General features: G+C 40.7%; 1 protein-coding gene across 23 annotated transcripts in view; it reads left to right on the top strand.

Moving 5' to 3' along the window:
• rims2a (regulating synaptic membrane exocytosis 2a) overlaps positions 1 to 17,439 on the top strand; it is a 1,105,394-nt gene that overhangs the window by 876,060 nt on the left and 211,895 nt on the right. For 6 of the 23 annotated variants that reach the window (XM_072262764.1, XM_072262801.1, XM_072262723.1 and 3 more), the window contains 3 exons: positions 1,686 to 1,696; positions 7,848 to 7,869; positions 10,893 to 10,999. The exons of 13 other annotated variants lie outside the window; for them this stretch is intronic. In XM_072262764.1, the coding sequence (XP_072118865.1) occupies positions 1,686 to 1,696; positions 7,848 to 7,869; positions 10,893 to 10,999 (140 nt within the window). The remainder of the gene's footprint in view (positions 1 to 1,685; positions 1,697 to 7,847; positions 7,870 to 10,892; positions 11,000 to 17,439) is intronic. 4 more of the 23 variants (XM_072262754.1, XM_072262744.1, XM_072262713.1 and 1 more) reach the window with 1 other exon arrangement.

The raw sequence follows: 17,439 nt of genomic DNA on the forward strand, positions 1-17,439 counted from the left end.
TAGGACAATGCCTCCTTTTGATACCAGTAAGTTGCTAGCAAAGCCATTTCAAATGTCAGTTTAGAATCAACTACATTGGGTCAGATACCAACCTGGTAGCTACAAGATCATTAAAGAATTTCAGAAGCAGCTGTTATGACCTATTCCACCATTTGTCTAGATTTTCCATCTCACTGCCATTTTCCAGCACTTTAGCCATGTCTCTCAATTGGTTAAAAACCTAGTAATCTAATAAAATTGTTTGAATGAAATAATGACTGAACTTCCAAAAAGCTCCAGGGTAGTTAATTCCAAAATCTTTTCCTCACTTCAGTCTTATATGACCAACCTTTTATCCTTAAGCTGTACCCCTGTTCCTGGAGTCCTCAGCAAAACATCCAACATGCACATACACTGTCAAGTGCTATGAAAATGTTATATACTTTAATGAGATCTCCTAAATAGCAAAGGTCACTATGAACCTTCCTCCTGACTTGTAGTTCCATAAATCTATTTTGTCCTCCCCAGTAAAAACATCTGAACAGCATAAGTTTCCATATGTCGCTGATGACTTCCAACCTTATCTCAATTCTTCCATTTTCCTAATACTAGATATTGGATTTCTTGTGCAATTTCTGATGCTGATGTACATAATTCAGTAAATGTTCACTACTTCTTTGTATAGAAAAACATATATTGTAGCATGGACTCCATCTCAAATTAATGACTTGAATGAGGAAGTAGAAGAGTGCGTTAGTAAGTTTGCGGATGGTGTGAAGGTTTGTAGAGTTATGGATAGTGTAGAAGGTTGTCTCAGGTTACAACAGGACATTGACAAGATGTAGAGGTGGGCTGAGAAGTAGCAGATGGAACTCAACCCAGAAAAGTGTGAAATGATTCACCTTGAAGGTTGAATTTGAAGGCAGAATACAGAGCTAATGGCAGGATTCTTAGCAGTGTGAAGAAACAGAGGGATCTTGGGATCTGCGTCCATAGATCAAAATTACTGTGCAAGTTGATAGGGTTGTTAAGAAGGTGACCTTCATTAGTCAGGGGATTGAGTTCAAGAGTCACAAAACAATGTTGCAGCTCTATAGAACCTTGGTTAGACCACACTTGGAATATTATGCTCGTTTCTGGTTGCCACATTATAGGAAGGGTGTGTATGCTTTAGAGACGGTGCAAGGTGATTTACCAAGATGATACCTGTATTGGAGATCATGTCTCACGAGGATAGAATCAGCAAGCCAGGGCTTTTCTTTTTGAAGCAAAGAAGGATGAAAGGTGACTTGATAAATGTATATAAGATGATAAGGTGATCGATCGAGCAGATATACAGAGACTTTTTCCCTGAGCAGAAATGACTTATACAAGGAGGTATAATTTTAAGGTAATTGCAGGAAAGTACTGTGGATATGTTAGAGGTGTGTTTTTTACACCGAATGTGGTGGGAGTGTAGAATATGCTGCCGGGGGTGGTGGTAGAGGCAGATACATTAGGGACATTTAAGAAACTCTTAAATAAGCACAGGAAAGATTGAAAAATGGGCTACATAGGATGGAAGGTTTAGAGCAGGATATAAGGTTAAAGTGCCTGTACTTTGTTGTAGTTGCTGTGGTCTATATTCCAGGAAAACCACTACATTTTTAAGTTGATTTAAAAGAAGAAAATGACTTCAAATATTCACATGTTAATTGCTGTCACAGAGGAGCTGGATGTGGAGGAGACCAGCAGCAAGAGAACAGAGCCCCATCTTCCCTGGACATGAGGAATACATTTTTCGTTGAAAGTGTGCATTTCCTCCTCTTATCCAGGATGCCAGCCATTGGCACATTGCCTGACGGGGTGTTTTCCAGCAAGGAGAGAGTTCTTTGGATCTCTCCCTTGTTTGAAATCAGTGATGTTGCCTGGGTTGACTGAGATTCCACCCCAAACTAGAACATGTGGACATTAGTAGCTCAAGACAGGATCCCATTATGTACAGGCCCAGCTAAACTTGTCTACCTTCTACTTCATTTTTAAGGTGCTCATTGTAGAAATTTGTGATGGGACTCATGGATGTTTGGAAACTGCATTAGAATTAGACTCAGGTTTAATGAGGGGACATTTGATATAGGTATACAAAATTATGAGGGGTATTGATAGGGAAAATGCAAGCAGACTTCTTCTGCTGTGGTTGGCACTAAAACCAGAGGTCATGGGTTAAGGATCAAAGGTAAGATGTTTAGGGGGAACATGAGTAGGATCTTCTTCATTCAGAGGGTGATAAGAGTGTGAAATGAGCTGCCAGTGGAAGTGGTAGATGCGAGTTTGATTCCAACGTTTAAGAGCAATTTGGAAAGCTACGTGCATGGAAGAGGTATGGAGGGCTATGGTCCAGGTGTGGGTAGATGGGACTAAGCAGAATAGTAGTACAGCATGGACTAGAAGAGCCTGTTTCTGTGCTGTAGTACTCTATGAATCTAAAACTGGATAATATCACTGACATGTGCCATGATTTTTTTTTGTTTTGCGGGAGCAGTGCAACACAAAATAGTTAGCAGTCAGCAGATTCTACTGTGCGGCAAAGATGTCAGTTTTCTTTGTACTGGCATGAAGATTACTGATTATGGCATCTGCACTTTAACAGTGGGTTAATCACAGGGGACCTAAATGGTAATGCTTTAGGAAAGATTGTCAAATCAAATTTGGTCCAAGCATTTCAAGAGAACAGCATCTTAAAGGCCAATGGGAACATCTTCAGTATGTAAATTTTCCAGAATTGCAGTTGTTGGACTGTAGTTCAAAGTTAAATGACTATTTTAAAATACCAGATTAATCAAGCTTATTTTTGCTAAGGTCACATTACAATATTCCAAACACACAATGTGCATTTAATCAGGAATGCCAATGAGATTGCACACAACTAAATTGTTTGTCCAAATGGAATTCACTGAATATAAATTTCAATGTAAAATGCCGGATAGAATAATAATTATATCATCTCCTTTCACTTAACCTACTGTATTTAAAATAGAGCAGCCTATAAATTAATTTAGAATCCTACTCATTTATCCAGTATTATCCAATGAAATTTCATGTTTCCTCCAGATAAGTTTTAGGGCCACCTTTAAGCTTTTTTGTCCATGAGCTAAGACATCCTTGTTATTGATCTTCAGCAAGTCACTGGTAACAGGAGTGCAGTGTGTCAGATTCTATGGATGTGTAGATACTGTTGGGCAGATAATGCAAGGTCCTAAGTTAATGGTACCATAGTGCGGCTTATAGGTTTAATTGTGTGATTATTAATTTTGAAGACAGTCATTAATTTTGAATACTGGCATAATAGTTAAATTACTGGAATTGTAAACTTGAACCTTGGAATAATAATCTAAATATGTGAGTTCAAAACACATTTTGGCAGCTGTAGGATTTTAATTGTGTTAATTAACTAATCTATAAGATTTTTGTTTGCATCTGCTGCGATTTAGAAGGATGAGAAGGTGCTTCGTTGAAATGTGTAAAATCTTGAGAGGCATTGCAGGGACCCCTGCTTGGAGACAGCAGTGTCAGTCCCATTCCTGGCCAGATGCAGAGTGCCTATCATACTGTACAAAAGCATCCCTGCATCTGTCAGCATGCTATCCATGGCAAAGGGTCTCCAGCAAAACAGTGAGGATAGCCCATCCTTAGACATTCATCAAAGCATTGATAAATAAAAACTACTGCCAACCAATGTGCTGACTCTGAAAGGTATTAATAGGTTTTAAATGTCTGATATTCACAGATACATTAGTTATTAAAAGTGAATATTTTTATTCTAAAATTACAAAATCAGTTACCTAAAATCACTTATAATTAACTTAAAATATTGGTGAAGGATCTGAAGGAAATACCCCAAAGGAACGTAGGGAAATCTGTACAAGTCTGAGATGTGCCACCTGCCCCTAAGTGAAGAGTCACATTGCACCTTTCAGATCCCTCATTAAGTCCAAGTATCTGTGAGTGACAATACCTGTGGGTGGAATGTAGTGTGTAACAGGGTGACGGAGCAATTTCTTTGACACTAATGTATGGCTGTAAAGTGCTTGAGCCACATCGAACATGGGATGAATTGTTAGCGAGCATTGCGTCATTTCTTGCCAAATAACAGTGAATTCCAGTCACTTGGGATGAAGGTGGAGATGGAGGTAAAAATGAGGACAAATGTTGACTCATGGTATTTTTGGGAATCAGGAAGAATGCATAGAAATACAGTTTTGAAGAATGAGTCTTCAATTGTTGATACTTCTCAATGATCTCTCACAATCTAAATCAGTTTAGAACTGATGTTGGACCTCCATTTGCATAGCCTTTGAGGAGCTTCCATCATTCAGGGTCGACCATGAATGTTGCATCCTAGCTGTATAGATACACAAGCCTGGGCAGTACAATGTGGAGAGCAATCTGCTGCCCATCAAGCTTCCACTCTCCACACATCTGATGAACCCAAAGGAACGGCAGAATCCGATACAGTTCAGCACCAGCTGTGTCTCAGGAGTTGCCAGTCAGCATTGAACTCAATGTTGGACTGCCTTAGAGACTTCAGCTCCAGAATTTTCCCTTGGGGTTTACTCCCAAAACTTTCCCCATGAGTGGATATATAGCTGCAAGAGTTCAGAGTTTTCCTTCTCCTAGAAGAGATGCCAACTACGGTTGATGAGGCCCATCTGCCCAAAGGACTGGCTTTAAGGAGCAAGTAACCCACCTTTACCTGTTTTCCTGTCAGTAAAAACAATGTAAGTGCATAGTCTTACACCTTGGGTATCATTGAAATTGTAAATGTCTTCTCAACAGTCTTTAACTATTGACTAGCCAATGTTCAGGTAGAAACATAGCTGGCTGAGTGGAATTTCTGTCTTCTTAGCTTTTGTTGGACAATTATTGTATTGTGTGACTCATCAGCACTGTCTGTATTGGTGTTTTAACTGATAATTTGATAGGTTTTTGCATTAATAGCTCTGAATATAGGGCTTCAGAAACAGATATCCAAAGTCAGCACCATAAACTTTCTAATGTCTGAAAACTAGCAGTGTTGCTGTTGAGTCAGTAGGTAGAAGTGCAAGTCCTACTCCAGAGATCTCAGCTAAACAGAAATGTCTAGGCTTGTAATCCCGTGCTGTCGTTCAGATGAGTTGCCACCAGGGCCAATTTGTTTTCAAGTTGACATAGTGTTGAATAGCAGGTTTCTCTATATCTCATCTCCAGCCTAAATGTATCCCTATTCAAGCTTTCCTAAAAACAAATGTTCCAGCTATTTTCACTCGTGGGAGCTTGCTCTGTACACAATATCCAAATTATGATAGTTTAAAAATACTTCTGCTGTCCGATCTGTAAAGCATTTTGCTACATCCAGAAAATAGCATGAATAGCTCCATATAAATACAATTCACATTCTTCTTATGATTCATTCCTCATCTTTTCATTCATGGAAGGGCTGAGTAAAAAATTTTCCTGTCTGCACTTGACGCATGGCTGTGACAGAACTTGCAGCTCAATTCTCAACTCTGTTAAGCACCTCTCAAATGAATGAAATTGTGATAGATCCCTGTCTTTCTTGCCTTCTTTGCATACTGTCACTTTTCTCACACTTGCTGGAATTACAAATAACATCTCTGACTTCTGAAGCTCTGGAAACATTCTGGAAATCCTGGAGCAATGTAAAGGTGTCAGAAAATGAGCGATATAAACCCTTCCCTTTTTCTCACATTTGCTCTTGTTAATGCAATATTCCCCAGTAGAATGAAAAAAAAAATTGTCTAAAATTGCTCTCATACCTGTATATTGGAATGCAACAGACAATCTAGCATTATTAATAATTATTGTCACATTGTGTGCTATAAATTCTCTTGCATGCTGCTGCAGGGTAAATGGGCTTAGGGACTGCTCATTTCCCTGAACGCAATTCACTTGCACTGCCTCATCTTGTTATATACTGGGATTTCTAGGACTTTTCATGGAAGAATTGAAGGTGGCCCTAAGCTTTCAATAGCAGCATGCCCATAACATGAATCTGATGGTGTGGGATCTTAGGGGTTCTGTAACTCCTGTCCAATGGTGGTACTGAGAAGAGAGCATGGCATTGATGATTGTGGTCCCTAATTGTAGATGCTGCTTTCTTGTGGCAGTGCTCCTTGTGAATGTGCTGAATGATGGAGAGGGTGTCGCCTGTGATAAGCTGGGCTGCATCCACTTATCTCTGTGGTCCTTTCCATTCCTGGGCATTTGCGTTTCTATACTAGGCCGTGATGCAAGCAGTTGGGATACTCTTCACTGTGCATCTATAGAAGTTTGTCAAAGTTTTAGGTGACTTGCGAAATCTACACAAACATCTAAGTAGATCTTGTCATGCCTTCCTTGGGATGGTACTTACATGCTGTTCCCAGGACAGACACTCTGATATGATAATGCCAAGGAATTTAAAGTTACTGACCCTCTTCATCTCTGATCCCCTAATGAGGACTCATTAGGCTCATGGACCTCTAACTTCTTCCTCCTGTAGTCAATAGTCAGCTGTTTGGAATCAGTGCTTCTCTAAAAGCCGTATTGTGCAAGGAACATGGAGTGAAATTTGTCTGAATTTTCTTATTGTGTGCAGGTAAATCTTTCTTTCTTGTCTTGAATATTTGCAACAAGGTATTTAACAATATAAACTCCGAGACATTTAGCTTTCTTGGTCTATCACCAACTGAGAGTCACTTTTCCTGAATTTTACTATGTAAGTCCCTAGGTGATAAAACTCTGGGGCAAAAAAAAAGCTGGAGACTCACTTCATTACAATTCCTACCTCTTAATGTTAGCATGAAATGGCATAGATCATTGTGCTAAATTTCTTTCACTCACACCAATAGATGAATCAGAAGCCATTTCCCTTTTACTGATGTTCGTGTGATTTGGCTTCTTTGAGCCTTATCTTAAGCTGTGGATTAACTAGGACGTGTACAGTATGTCTGCAAATACTTATTCGTGGCTTCACTTCCTGTACTTCATTGGAAAGTGGAAGACCCAATATCCATGTTTCAGGAAGACCCACACTGGCTTTCTGGGCCAGTCACAAAACATAGAGCTAATTCTTCCAGGAACAATAGCTTTGATTTTGCACAAGCTTCTCCAAACCCAGTGCTGGAATTTTTCTGATTTCTGATGCATGTCCAGAAAGTGCCAGAGAAATTCACCAGAATTGTTTCTCAAATAAAAGACACTTCTACGGAGTAAAAGAAGTGAGTTTGAAAACCAAAAGAAAACCCTAATGGGCAGAATTCTGGAAGAAATACGATAATTCCTCCTTTTGGCATGGGAAGTGGCAATCCTAAAATGCACGCAGTAGCTGTCACCACAGGAATTCAAAGAGTATACAAAATTTTAACATGCTTCACCTTTCCTCCCATCACCTCACATCCAACAATATCTTGGCTGCCTTACTGGAAATCTCCCTTTCTACCCTGTCCAAGTCTAAGGATCTGGAATGTAAACCTTAGATGGGCCCTGAATCTTTGGATTGATCTAGAACAGGGTTCCTAACCTGGGGTCCACTGACCTCTTGCTCAATGGTATTGGCCTATGGCATAAAAAAGGTTGGGAGCCCCTCATCCAAATGGACTACTGAATAGATTTTAAGTGAGTTTGATGACACAAAGGTTGGAGGTGTTGTGGATGGTGTGTAGGGCTGCAGAGTTTACAGCGGGACATTGATAGGATGCAAAACTGGGCTGAGAAGTGGCAGATGGAGTTCAACCCAGATAAGTGTGAGGTGGTTTATCCTGGTGGGTCAAACATGATGGCAGAATATAGTATTAATGGTAAGACTCTTGGCAGTGTGGAGGATCAGAGGGATCTCATAGAATCCTTAGGACACTCAAAGCTGCTACGCAGGTTGACTCTGTGGTTAAGAAGGCATACGGTGTACTGGCTTTCATTAATCATGGAATTGAATTTAGGAGCCAAAAGGTAATGTTGCAGCTATAGAGAACCCTGGTCAGACCCCACTTGGAGTACTGTGCTCAATTCTGGTCACCTCACTATACAAAGGATGTGGAAGCCATAGAAAGGGTGCAGAGGACATTTACAAGGATGTTGCCTGGATTGGGGAGCACGCCTTATGAAAACAGGTTGAGTGAACTCAGCCTTTTCTCTGTGGAGCGAGAGGTGACCTGATAGAGGTATATAAGACAATGAGAGGTGTTGATCGTGTGCATAATCAGAGGCTTTTTCCCAGGGCTGAAATGGTTGCCACACGAGGGCACAGGTTTAAGGTGCTGGGGAGTACGTACAGAGGAGATGTCAGGGGTAAGCTTTTTACTCCGAGAGTGATGAGTGTGTGGAATGGGCTGCCGGCAACGGTGGTGGAGGCAGATATGATAGGGTCTTTCAAGAGACTTGGATATGTACATGGAGCTTAGAAAAATAGAGAGCTATGGGTAAGCCTAGTAATTTCCAAGGTATGGGCATGTTTGGCATAACTTTGTGGGCCGAAGGGCCTATATTGTGCTGTCAGTTTTCTATGTTTCTATGAATTAAATCAAATTACTGAATCAACATATTTATCCCTACAATATAATCTCTTCCCATTTTCTCCGCTTGTAAAGTTGCCTTCGACCTAAGATGATAAAAACGTTTACATTCTAAAGGAAGACATATGAATCCTTCCATACAAAGTAGTCAGTTTTCAAATATAGACAAAATATAAGATATACAAGTTAGAATTATGCAAAATGTCCTCTGATTCAAGTAATAGGCAGCCATCAATCCCAGGGGATCATGGGTTTGCACTTCTTGTGGACTGTGTCTTCTCCAGGGCGCAAGCCTGGGCAGGAAGATTTGAAGAACCGGCTGTTGCCCATGCAGCGGGTTCCCCTCTCCACTTCACTGATGTAGTCCAAGGGAAGGGCAAGAACTGATACAACTTGGCACCAGTGTCGCCACGGAGGTTGCCAGAGTGAAGTTGTAAACAGCATCAAATTGCCTTAGGGACCCCGGCTCTGGATTTCTTCCTTGAGGTTTATTCCCGAAGCCTTTCCCATAGGTGGGTATGGCTGCAAGACAGCAGAGGTTTAAAATCCGAGTTTTTCTTCTGCTAAGCGGGCTGCTGTCCAAGGCTGACGAGCCCAGCCTGCCTGAAGCAACTGGTTTTTGAGTCTCCAGTGGTCCTTCCCTTGTCAGTTGAAACAGTTCTGCCAGGCTGAGTAGCTAAGCCACATGTGAAGGCCAAGATTTGGACTTGGTTATCAGAGGCTGTTAGAGACGCACATCATCTGGAGCACTTTATAGGTAGTGGGAGCTTACCCCCACTACCACCCCCGGCTATAACAACCTTAGGCCTAAAATGATGAATGCCATAATTCACCCTTAGGGTTAATCACCTTGATTTAGCATGGTAAGCCTACCTCAGTTTATTGTAGCAATTACTTTGATTTTTGTTGCCAAGCAGAGGCAAAAAGGATAGCCTTAATTACTTTCTTTGTGAGATTTACCCAGAGACAACATGGATCAACGTTGTTTATCCATTGTCGAGTGTTAGTTTAGTAAAGCTCCTTACCACGGTATTTCACTGAAACTGGATCAGATATGGCACATTGAGCAGGGAGAAGGTTGATTGCTGTGAATGAGGAGAAGTAGCAAATCAGACAGAAACTGTTTCTGACTCAGAGAAAAAAACTTTGGGTTGAGAGGTCACATTTACTTCTTCCAGCTTCTTATTCTGTGAACAGCTTGGAGATGGTGGGACTGGCATTGTTCTGGTCAACCTTTGAGAAACAAATGAATGTAAAACTGTAGCAGCAGTAAATAAAGCTGATGAATAAAATAATAAAGCTGCAGGTAGAATCTTCAATCAGTACTCAATTCAAAATAGATTCATAGCTCTTGACAACCAGGCAGACAGTTAAGGGAGAATTTTTCCTTTATTGTGTTCTATTCACTTCAGCCAGAGCAGGGTCGCATGGAGAAGTTGTGTTAATGTTCATATAATACAATGCTGAGTCCGGCTATGTAGACTGTGGAATCCTTCACTGTGCTGTACTAGCACAGGTAACTCCTGAGATTTTACTTAGTCTTTAGGAGAATTGTAGAAAGCTAGTGAGGAACTCTCATCCGCAGCAACTCTAACACTGCAATATTACATAGAACATTACAGCACAGTAATATCGATATCTCCTTCCAATAATATCTATTTCCCCCCCCTTCCTCTATTCCCCATTCTTGCCTTTGACTGTCTATTACTTCCCCCTGAGTCCCCTTCTCCTTCCCTTCATCCTATGGTCCACTAAATGCTCTTAAATGCTCCTAATGTATCTGACTCTACCACCACCTCTGGCAGGGTGTTCCATGTACCTACCAATCTATGTGTAAATGACTTAACTCTGGCATCACCCCATACATTCCTGCAATCACCTTAAAATTATGTCCCTATGTATTAGCCATTTCCACCTTGGGAAAAAGTCCTTGGCTATCACTTGCTTCTTTTTTTACCCTCCTGTTATTTCTATAGCAGATCAGTTGAGATTACTTCTTTTAAACCAGACGATTTTGATACTAATATTTGATACTAATCCAGCATTAACTATGCAAATCTTCTTTTGTCTTGAATGAAGATCTCTCTGAGTCAAAACAATCTGAGGGGTGAGAGGTTTTCCACATGCTACGCTGAACATCCGTCTTCAAAATGGCTGCACACAGCCTTTTGCTTCTGGAATTTGATTCAATTGATGGATGAATTTCAGAAATAGCATAATGCATTTACTAGGGATGAATTTCTACTCCAGAGTCTTGTCCAAGTCCCTGACCAAGTTCCACCTCAAGCACAACATTACTTGTGTTACATTTGCCATGTCCAACAAAGGAGTAGCGGGGTAAGTGCCAGTTCCATGTTGATGTTTAATTTGGAATTTTCTCTACAGGTTCAATGGACATGGAAGAAAGAACTCGCCAAATGAAAATGAAAATGAACAAGTACAAGCAGGTGGCAGCATCGGATTCCAGGCTGGAACAGGAATACCATTCTAAGGCAAGTGTGAAATCCTCTCCTGACATAAAAGACACCCAAAGCAAAATTGAATCAATGCTCACATAGGCTACAGTTTTACTTTGGAGGCTACAATTTGTTTGTTATAATGGGTAGTAACAAAAAAATGTTGAAAATACTCAATGGGACAGCATGGTAGTGTAGTGGTTAGCACAACACTTTACAATACTAGTGACCAGGGTTCAATTCCCACCACTGTCTGTAAGGAGTTTGCATGTTCTTCCAGTGACCGCAGACATTTCCCCTGGGTGGTACGGTTTCCTCCCACAGTCTAAAGATGTACCGTTTGGTAGGTTAAGTGGTCATTGTAAATTGTCCCGTAATTAGGCTTGGGTTTAATTGGGAGTTGCTGGGCAGCACTGCTCAGTAGGCTGGAAAGGACTATTCCATGCTATATCTCAAATAAATAGATAATCAGACGGCACTGAGAAAGAATACACATTTCAACCTTTCACCATTTTGTAGATGTTCAGAAACAGTAAATGGTGATGATAGGGAAAGATCATATTGGAAATCAGGATGATTTAATGATAAAAGGCTTAGATATACAGGGTGAGAAAGAAAGGCAACAGGGCAGGAAAGAAACTATGGAGTCTTGGGTCCCGCAGCATGGAAAAATCCAACAGGAATGTGAAATTGTTGAACACAATGTTGATTTCACAAGGATGTAAACTGGGTCATCAGATGCTGAGGTATCATAAACTTCTATCAGAACAGAGTTCTGAAAAGTGGTAATAGACAGGTAAGGTGGTCAACTGTCAGAAACTCAAGATCATGGAAAGATGGAACATCAGACAGTACTGGTCCTCTGGCCCACGATCTAGTACTGACTACCTACTCTAAGAGCAATCTAACCCTTCCCTCTTACATAGCCCTTCATTTTTCTGTCATTCATGTATCTACCTGGTGGTCGCTGTCCATCGTATCTGTCAATGACAAGAAACCTGTGCGGGAGAGTTTTTAAAGTAGAAGCATTGTTGCACTGGGGAAGTTTCACTCTGTCAACCTCAGAAGTCAGTGGTACGAACAAGTGTTACAAACTGGGGTCTTCCTTGGTTGCAGCAAATGACCATAACATTTTCTGTGCCCTGTCATACCCCACACTCTCCATGAAACGTTGCAGTACTGCCTTCCTGGCTGTCAGAGCTCACTATAGATCTCATCCGCCCAGTCCACCTGAAATGACTTCACATTTTAGCACAGGCATGTCCCTATCTCACCAAGATATGAGGCCACCTATCTAAGAGTTTCTTATGTGCCTATTTAAGAGTTTGTTAAATGTATCGGCCTCTAGCGCCACTCCTGGTGGGTGTTCCATGCACTCACCACTCTGTTTTATTTTTAATTTCTTTCCAAGGCCTCTGACTATCAGAGCTCCAGACCTCCAGATCTATCCTAGGCTCTTTCGGCAAAATCAGCACATTAGGTGCTGAAACTAAAATTTTGTACTCATACAGTTTAGTAATTTTTAATATCCTTTTTATCAGCACACGTCATCATAGAAATTAATAGTACCGGAAAAAAACACTTGGCCAGTTGTGCTTCAGCTCTTTGAAAGAGAACGCTTGCTCTGTCATGTATTCATAGTCAATAACTTTGTATATTTCTCATCATCAAAAACCTGTCTATTTCCACTTTTACAATTATTTATATAGTCCGATTCTACTATGTCTTAAGTAAAGCATTTTAGATATATGCACTAAGCAAAAGATTTCTTTCTGAGTATTTGATCTCTGGTTATTAACTGACTCAAAGAGAATTTGTTTTCTAAATCATCTGAAAACCTCCTCTGGATCACTCCTAAGATTTCTGAGTTCCAAGAAGAACACTACTAACTTTCCAAGCAAAAACAGAATATGTAAGAAGAACTCAGGGGGCCAGGCAGCATCTCCACCAGGAAATGGGCATTTGGCATTTAAGGTCGAGATGCTTCATGTGGACTGAAGAGTAGAGGGGGGATAGCCAGTATAGAGAGTGAGGGGAGAGGGGTAAAGCAAGAGCTAATAAGCAGTAAGAAGATCCTGGTAAGGAGGGGTACTTGGCAGATGCAGTCAGGCAGAGAAGGAAAGGGTGACAATTAGAGAGGACTTGCCAGACAATGCTAACAATTAAAATTATTTATAGATACTATGGAGAATGGGACAAGGATGTTCATCTCAGTAAAAAATGTTAGTGAACCACTGATCTTTACCTGAAGCTTGGCTGTCTACATCACCATCTACATCCATGAAGGTTCCACAAAAGCTCAAATCTTTATAATGCTCTTCCTTAATTGTACTGCACAAAATCCTCATAATCTATTGACTGACCATCTGTAGATCCATGTACTAGCATTGTATTACAGGAAGTGTTAGGAAGTACAGCATATTCCTCCAGACTCCTCTCCCTTGGTTTCTCATGAGTCCTGTTTATCATGAAATGGATGGCATTTGACAGCTTATGCTGGCAAGAAATGTTGGTATGTGGCCAGGGCTGGAGTCACTGGGAATACTGGTAGTCAGGAATCTGGGTAGGTTCTACAACGAGAGGTCTGGAGTATTAACCAGGTATATGGCTGAAGTTGGGATCAGGGTAAGAAACATTTCAGGTAGCAACATGGGCTAGTTTTCTACCAAAATAGGAATGAAGTACAGTATACACACTGAAACCTGCATTTCTGTTGTTATATCAATGGAGGCGTCGACCTTTGTATGTAATTGCAGCCTGAGTGTCATTACATATCCTTGTTGTTTTTTACCCATGGTGGGCAGTCTGTGGTCCCAGCCATCTGGAATAATAAAAACGAGGTGTATTTTAAACAAAAGTTGAACAGTGCCATGGTGGTAAAGCTGAATATTAAAAAGCATAACTGAAAGCCACCCAACATATTAAAAACATTTACTAATACATATTTCTTCTTGTCATCTGTTTGACATCACATCTGTCATTACCATTTACCCATTAATGCCACTTTATTTTACAAAGATTCCCATTTAGTACTTAAGGCAGCATTTAGTATTTGCATTGTTATAGGCCATTTTATTTCTAGTTAATTATTTATAGTTTATGTATTCATATTTTTGAACAGTTCAGTGTAATGATGTATCCTAACCTTATCTCCACCTTAGCTTGCTTACCCTCATCAACTCTTTTATTCTCTCTTGAATGTATTATTTTTCTTCTCTATACTGTACACTCTACTCCTTTCTCTATTTTATTACCTCTGCTTTCTATTTTAATTTTGCCTTTCTCCTCCCTTTTTTATCCTTGATGCTTCACCTTTGAATGCTTTGCTCTTGGTCTGTAAAGGAATACGTTTACACATTGTTTCCCAGAATGAACTCCACTTCTAGACTTTGTATATCTTTTTCCCAGTACACTGGTGATGGTCTCTATTTAACTCATTCGCACTCGTTCTTCAAATCTTTTTATTTTTATCTGGTTTCTTTATATAATTAATTCAAACTGGATTACATTGTATTCATTGTTAGCGGGATGACCTCTGCAACACACTCCAGTGGCCCCATTTCATATAACTAATGCTCAGGGTAATTTTCCCTCTCATCCTAAATCTCCTGCCTTTTCCCCACATCTCTTCACTCTCTGACTAATCAAGAATCTATTGACCTCTGCCTTAAATATACCTCATGAATTGGACTTCACAGCTGCCTGTGTCAATAAATACCACAGATTCACTTCTCTCTGGCGAAAGAAATTCCTCCTCATCTCTGTTCTAAATGAATATCCTTCTATTCTGAGGCTGTGTCCTCTGGTCTTAGACTCTCCTACTATAAGAAACATCCTCTCCACATCCATCCTATCTAAGCCTTTCAGCGTTCTATAACTCTTCCCCTGATTCCACTTATGCTCCATTCTGCATTTTCAATGTGAAACCTAGCCATTAAACCATGTCCCATGTGCCTGCTCATGTAGAGATTAAGAGAGGATGCGTCAGGGCGATGGAGCAGGGAACCAATCACAGACCCAGTACTGTGCACACAGTGATATTAATTGATTAACAAATCCCGAGGTGCAAACAAAGCTGGCGTCAAAGTTCAGGAAAACTCACTGGGACAATCTGGCAACAAACAGGACTGAAATACACTGAGCAATAAACAGAGGCAGATGATAAGTGGAGCACAATGAGGCAGAAGTGGCAGCAAAACAGGTAATAATGAGAACTAGATGAGAGATGGAGTACTCAGTAATACAGGGGCTAGAGTAGAGCAGGAGCGGGAACAGGAGCACATGGCAATACAAAACCACAGACTGACAGCTAGGGGGAAACACACAAAAAGACAGAGTTCAGCTGGAGGTACTGAGAGGGAGTTTACAGTAAATGGTGCACGGGTTTATACATTTTTTCCAAAACCAGCATCCACTTCACATAACCCTACCAATGTAAGAACAGAGAAAACACCTACCCTGTACTATTCCAAGGAGCAAGTTATCTTATTTGGGCATGCACTAAATCCTGGAGGAACTCAGCAGGTCAGGCAGCATCTATGGAAATGAATAAAGTTGATGTTTTGGGCCGAGACCCTTCATCAGGATCTTAGATGGATTGTGAATTGTAGGCACCTTAAGCCCTTAAGATATAGGAGCTATTCAACTCAACGTGTCTGTTCCGCTATAGTTCCACCATTCTAAAATGGCTGGTTTATTATCCCTCCCAACCACATTCTCCTCACTTCTCTCTATAACCTTTGATGTCTTTACTTATCAAGAACCTATCAACCACTACTTTCAATATGCCCAATGACTTGGCCTCCACAGCGTTCTGTGGTAATAAATTCCACAGATTCATCACCCTCCCTCTGGCTAAAGAAGTTCCTCCTCATCATTGTTCTAAAGGGATATCATTCTCTTCTGAGACTGTGCAATCTGGTCCTAGACTCTCACACTTTAGAAATATCCCCTCCATGTCCACTACATGTAGGCCTTACAATATTTTGTAGGTTTCAACAAGATTTCCCTCATTCTTCTAAATACCAGTGAATACAGACCCAGAGCCAGCAAACGATTCTCAAACATAAACCCTTTAATTCCTGTGATTCAAGTGTTGTCTGAACAATGCCTTATAAAGCCTCAGTATTACATCTTTATGTTTAAACACTTCCCCAGTATCCTGTCTGCCACTTTTTGCCCATTTTCCTAATCTGTCCAAGGCCTTCCGCAGACTCCCTGCTTCCTCAATACTACTTGCCCCTCCACCGATCTTTGTATCATCTGCAAACTTGGCCACAAAGCCATCAAATCCATCATCCAGATCATTAACATATAATGTAAAAAGTAGCAGACCAGACACAGACCCCTGTAGAACACCACCAGTCACCAGCAGCCAAACAGAAAAAGCTCCCTTTATTCCCACTCTTTGCCTCCTGCCAGTCAGCCAACCCTCTATCCATGCCAGTATCTTTCCTGTAATGCCACAGCCTCTTATCTTGTTTCGCAGCCTCATGTGTGGCATTTTGTCAAAGGCCTACTGAAAATCTAAGTTAATAACATCCACTGACTCTCCTTTGTCAATCCTGCCCATTATTTCCTCAAAGTATTCTAACAGCTATATCAGGCAAGATTACCCTGAAGGAAAGATGCTGACTTGAGCCTATTTTATCATGTGCCTCCAAGTACCTTGAAATGTTATCCCCAACAATGGATTCTAACTTCTTGCCAACCACTGAAGTCAGACTAACTGGCCCATAACTTCTAGTCTTTTTCCTCCCTCTCTTCTTAAAGAGTGGAGTGATATTTACAATTTTCTCGTCCTCCGGAATCATTGTACAAAGTAGTTTTTCTTGAAACATCACTGTAAAAGCCTCTACAATTTCTTCAGCTACCTCTTTTAGGATCCTGGGTTGTAGTCCACCTGATCCAGGTGACTTTATTTATTTCCACTGAGCCGTACTATCCAGCATCCCACCCATTTAACCCTAGCCTAATCGCAGGACAATTTACAACAACAAATTAACCTACTAACCGGTACGTCTTTAGACTGTGGGAGGAAACCAGAGCACCTGGAAGAAACATACAAATATTATACAGAGGTCATGCAAATTCCTTACAAGTGGCATCAGAATTGTACTCCAAACTCCGATGCCCCAAGTTGTAATCGTGTCACGCTAACCACTATCAACAATGGTGCCCCTTTACCTGCATATTAAAATCCAACACTGCCATTGAGGCATTGCGCCCTTAACATGGCTTTTCTATCTCCTGTAGTAATTTGTACCCCACATCTGGCTACGCTTTGGAGGACTGTATATAGCTCCCAGCAGGTTTCTTTTACCCCTAGTTTCTTAACTCAACCGACAAGGCTTCTATGCCTTCTAATCCTATATCACTTCTTTCTGATGACTTGATTTCATTTTTTTTTTAACCAATAAACCACCTTGTTGTTTTTTTCTGTGTTTACTGCCCTGAGATAGATCTGTACGTCAGAT

This window comes from Mobula birostris, chromosome 1 (genome assembly GCF_030028105.1).
Source record: "Mobula birostris isolate sMobBir1 chromosome 1, sMobBir1.hap1, whole genome shotgun sequence".
NCBI lineage: Eukaryota > Metazoa > Chordata > Chondrichthyes > Myliobatiformes > Myliobatidae > Mobula > Mobula birostris.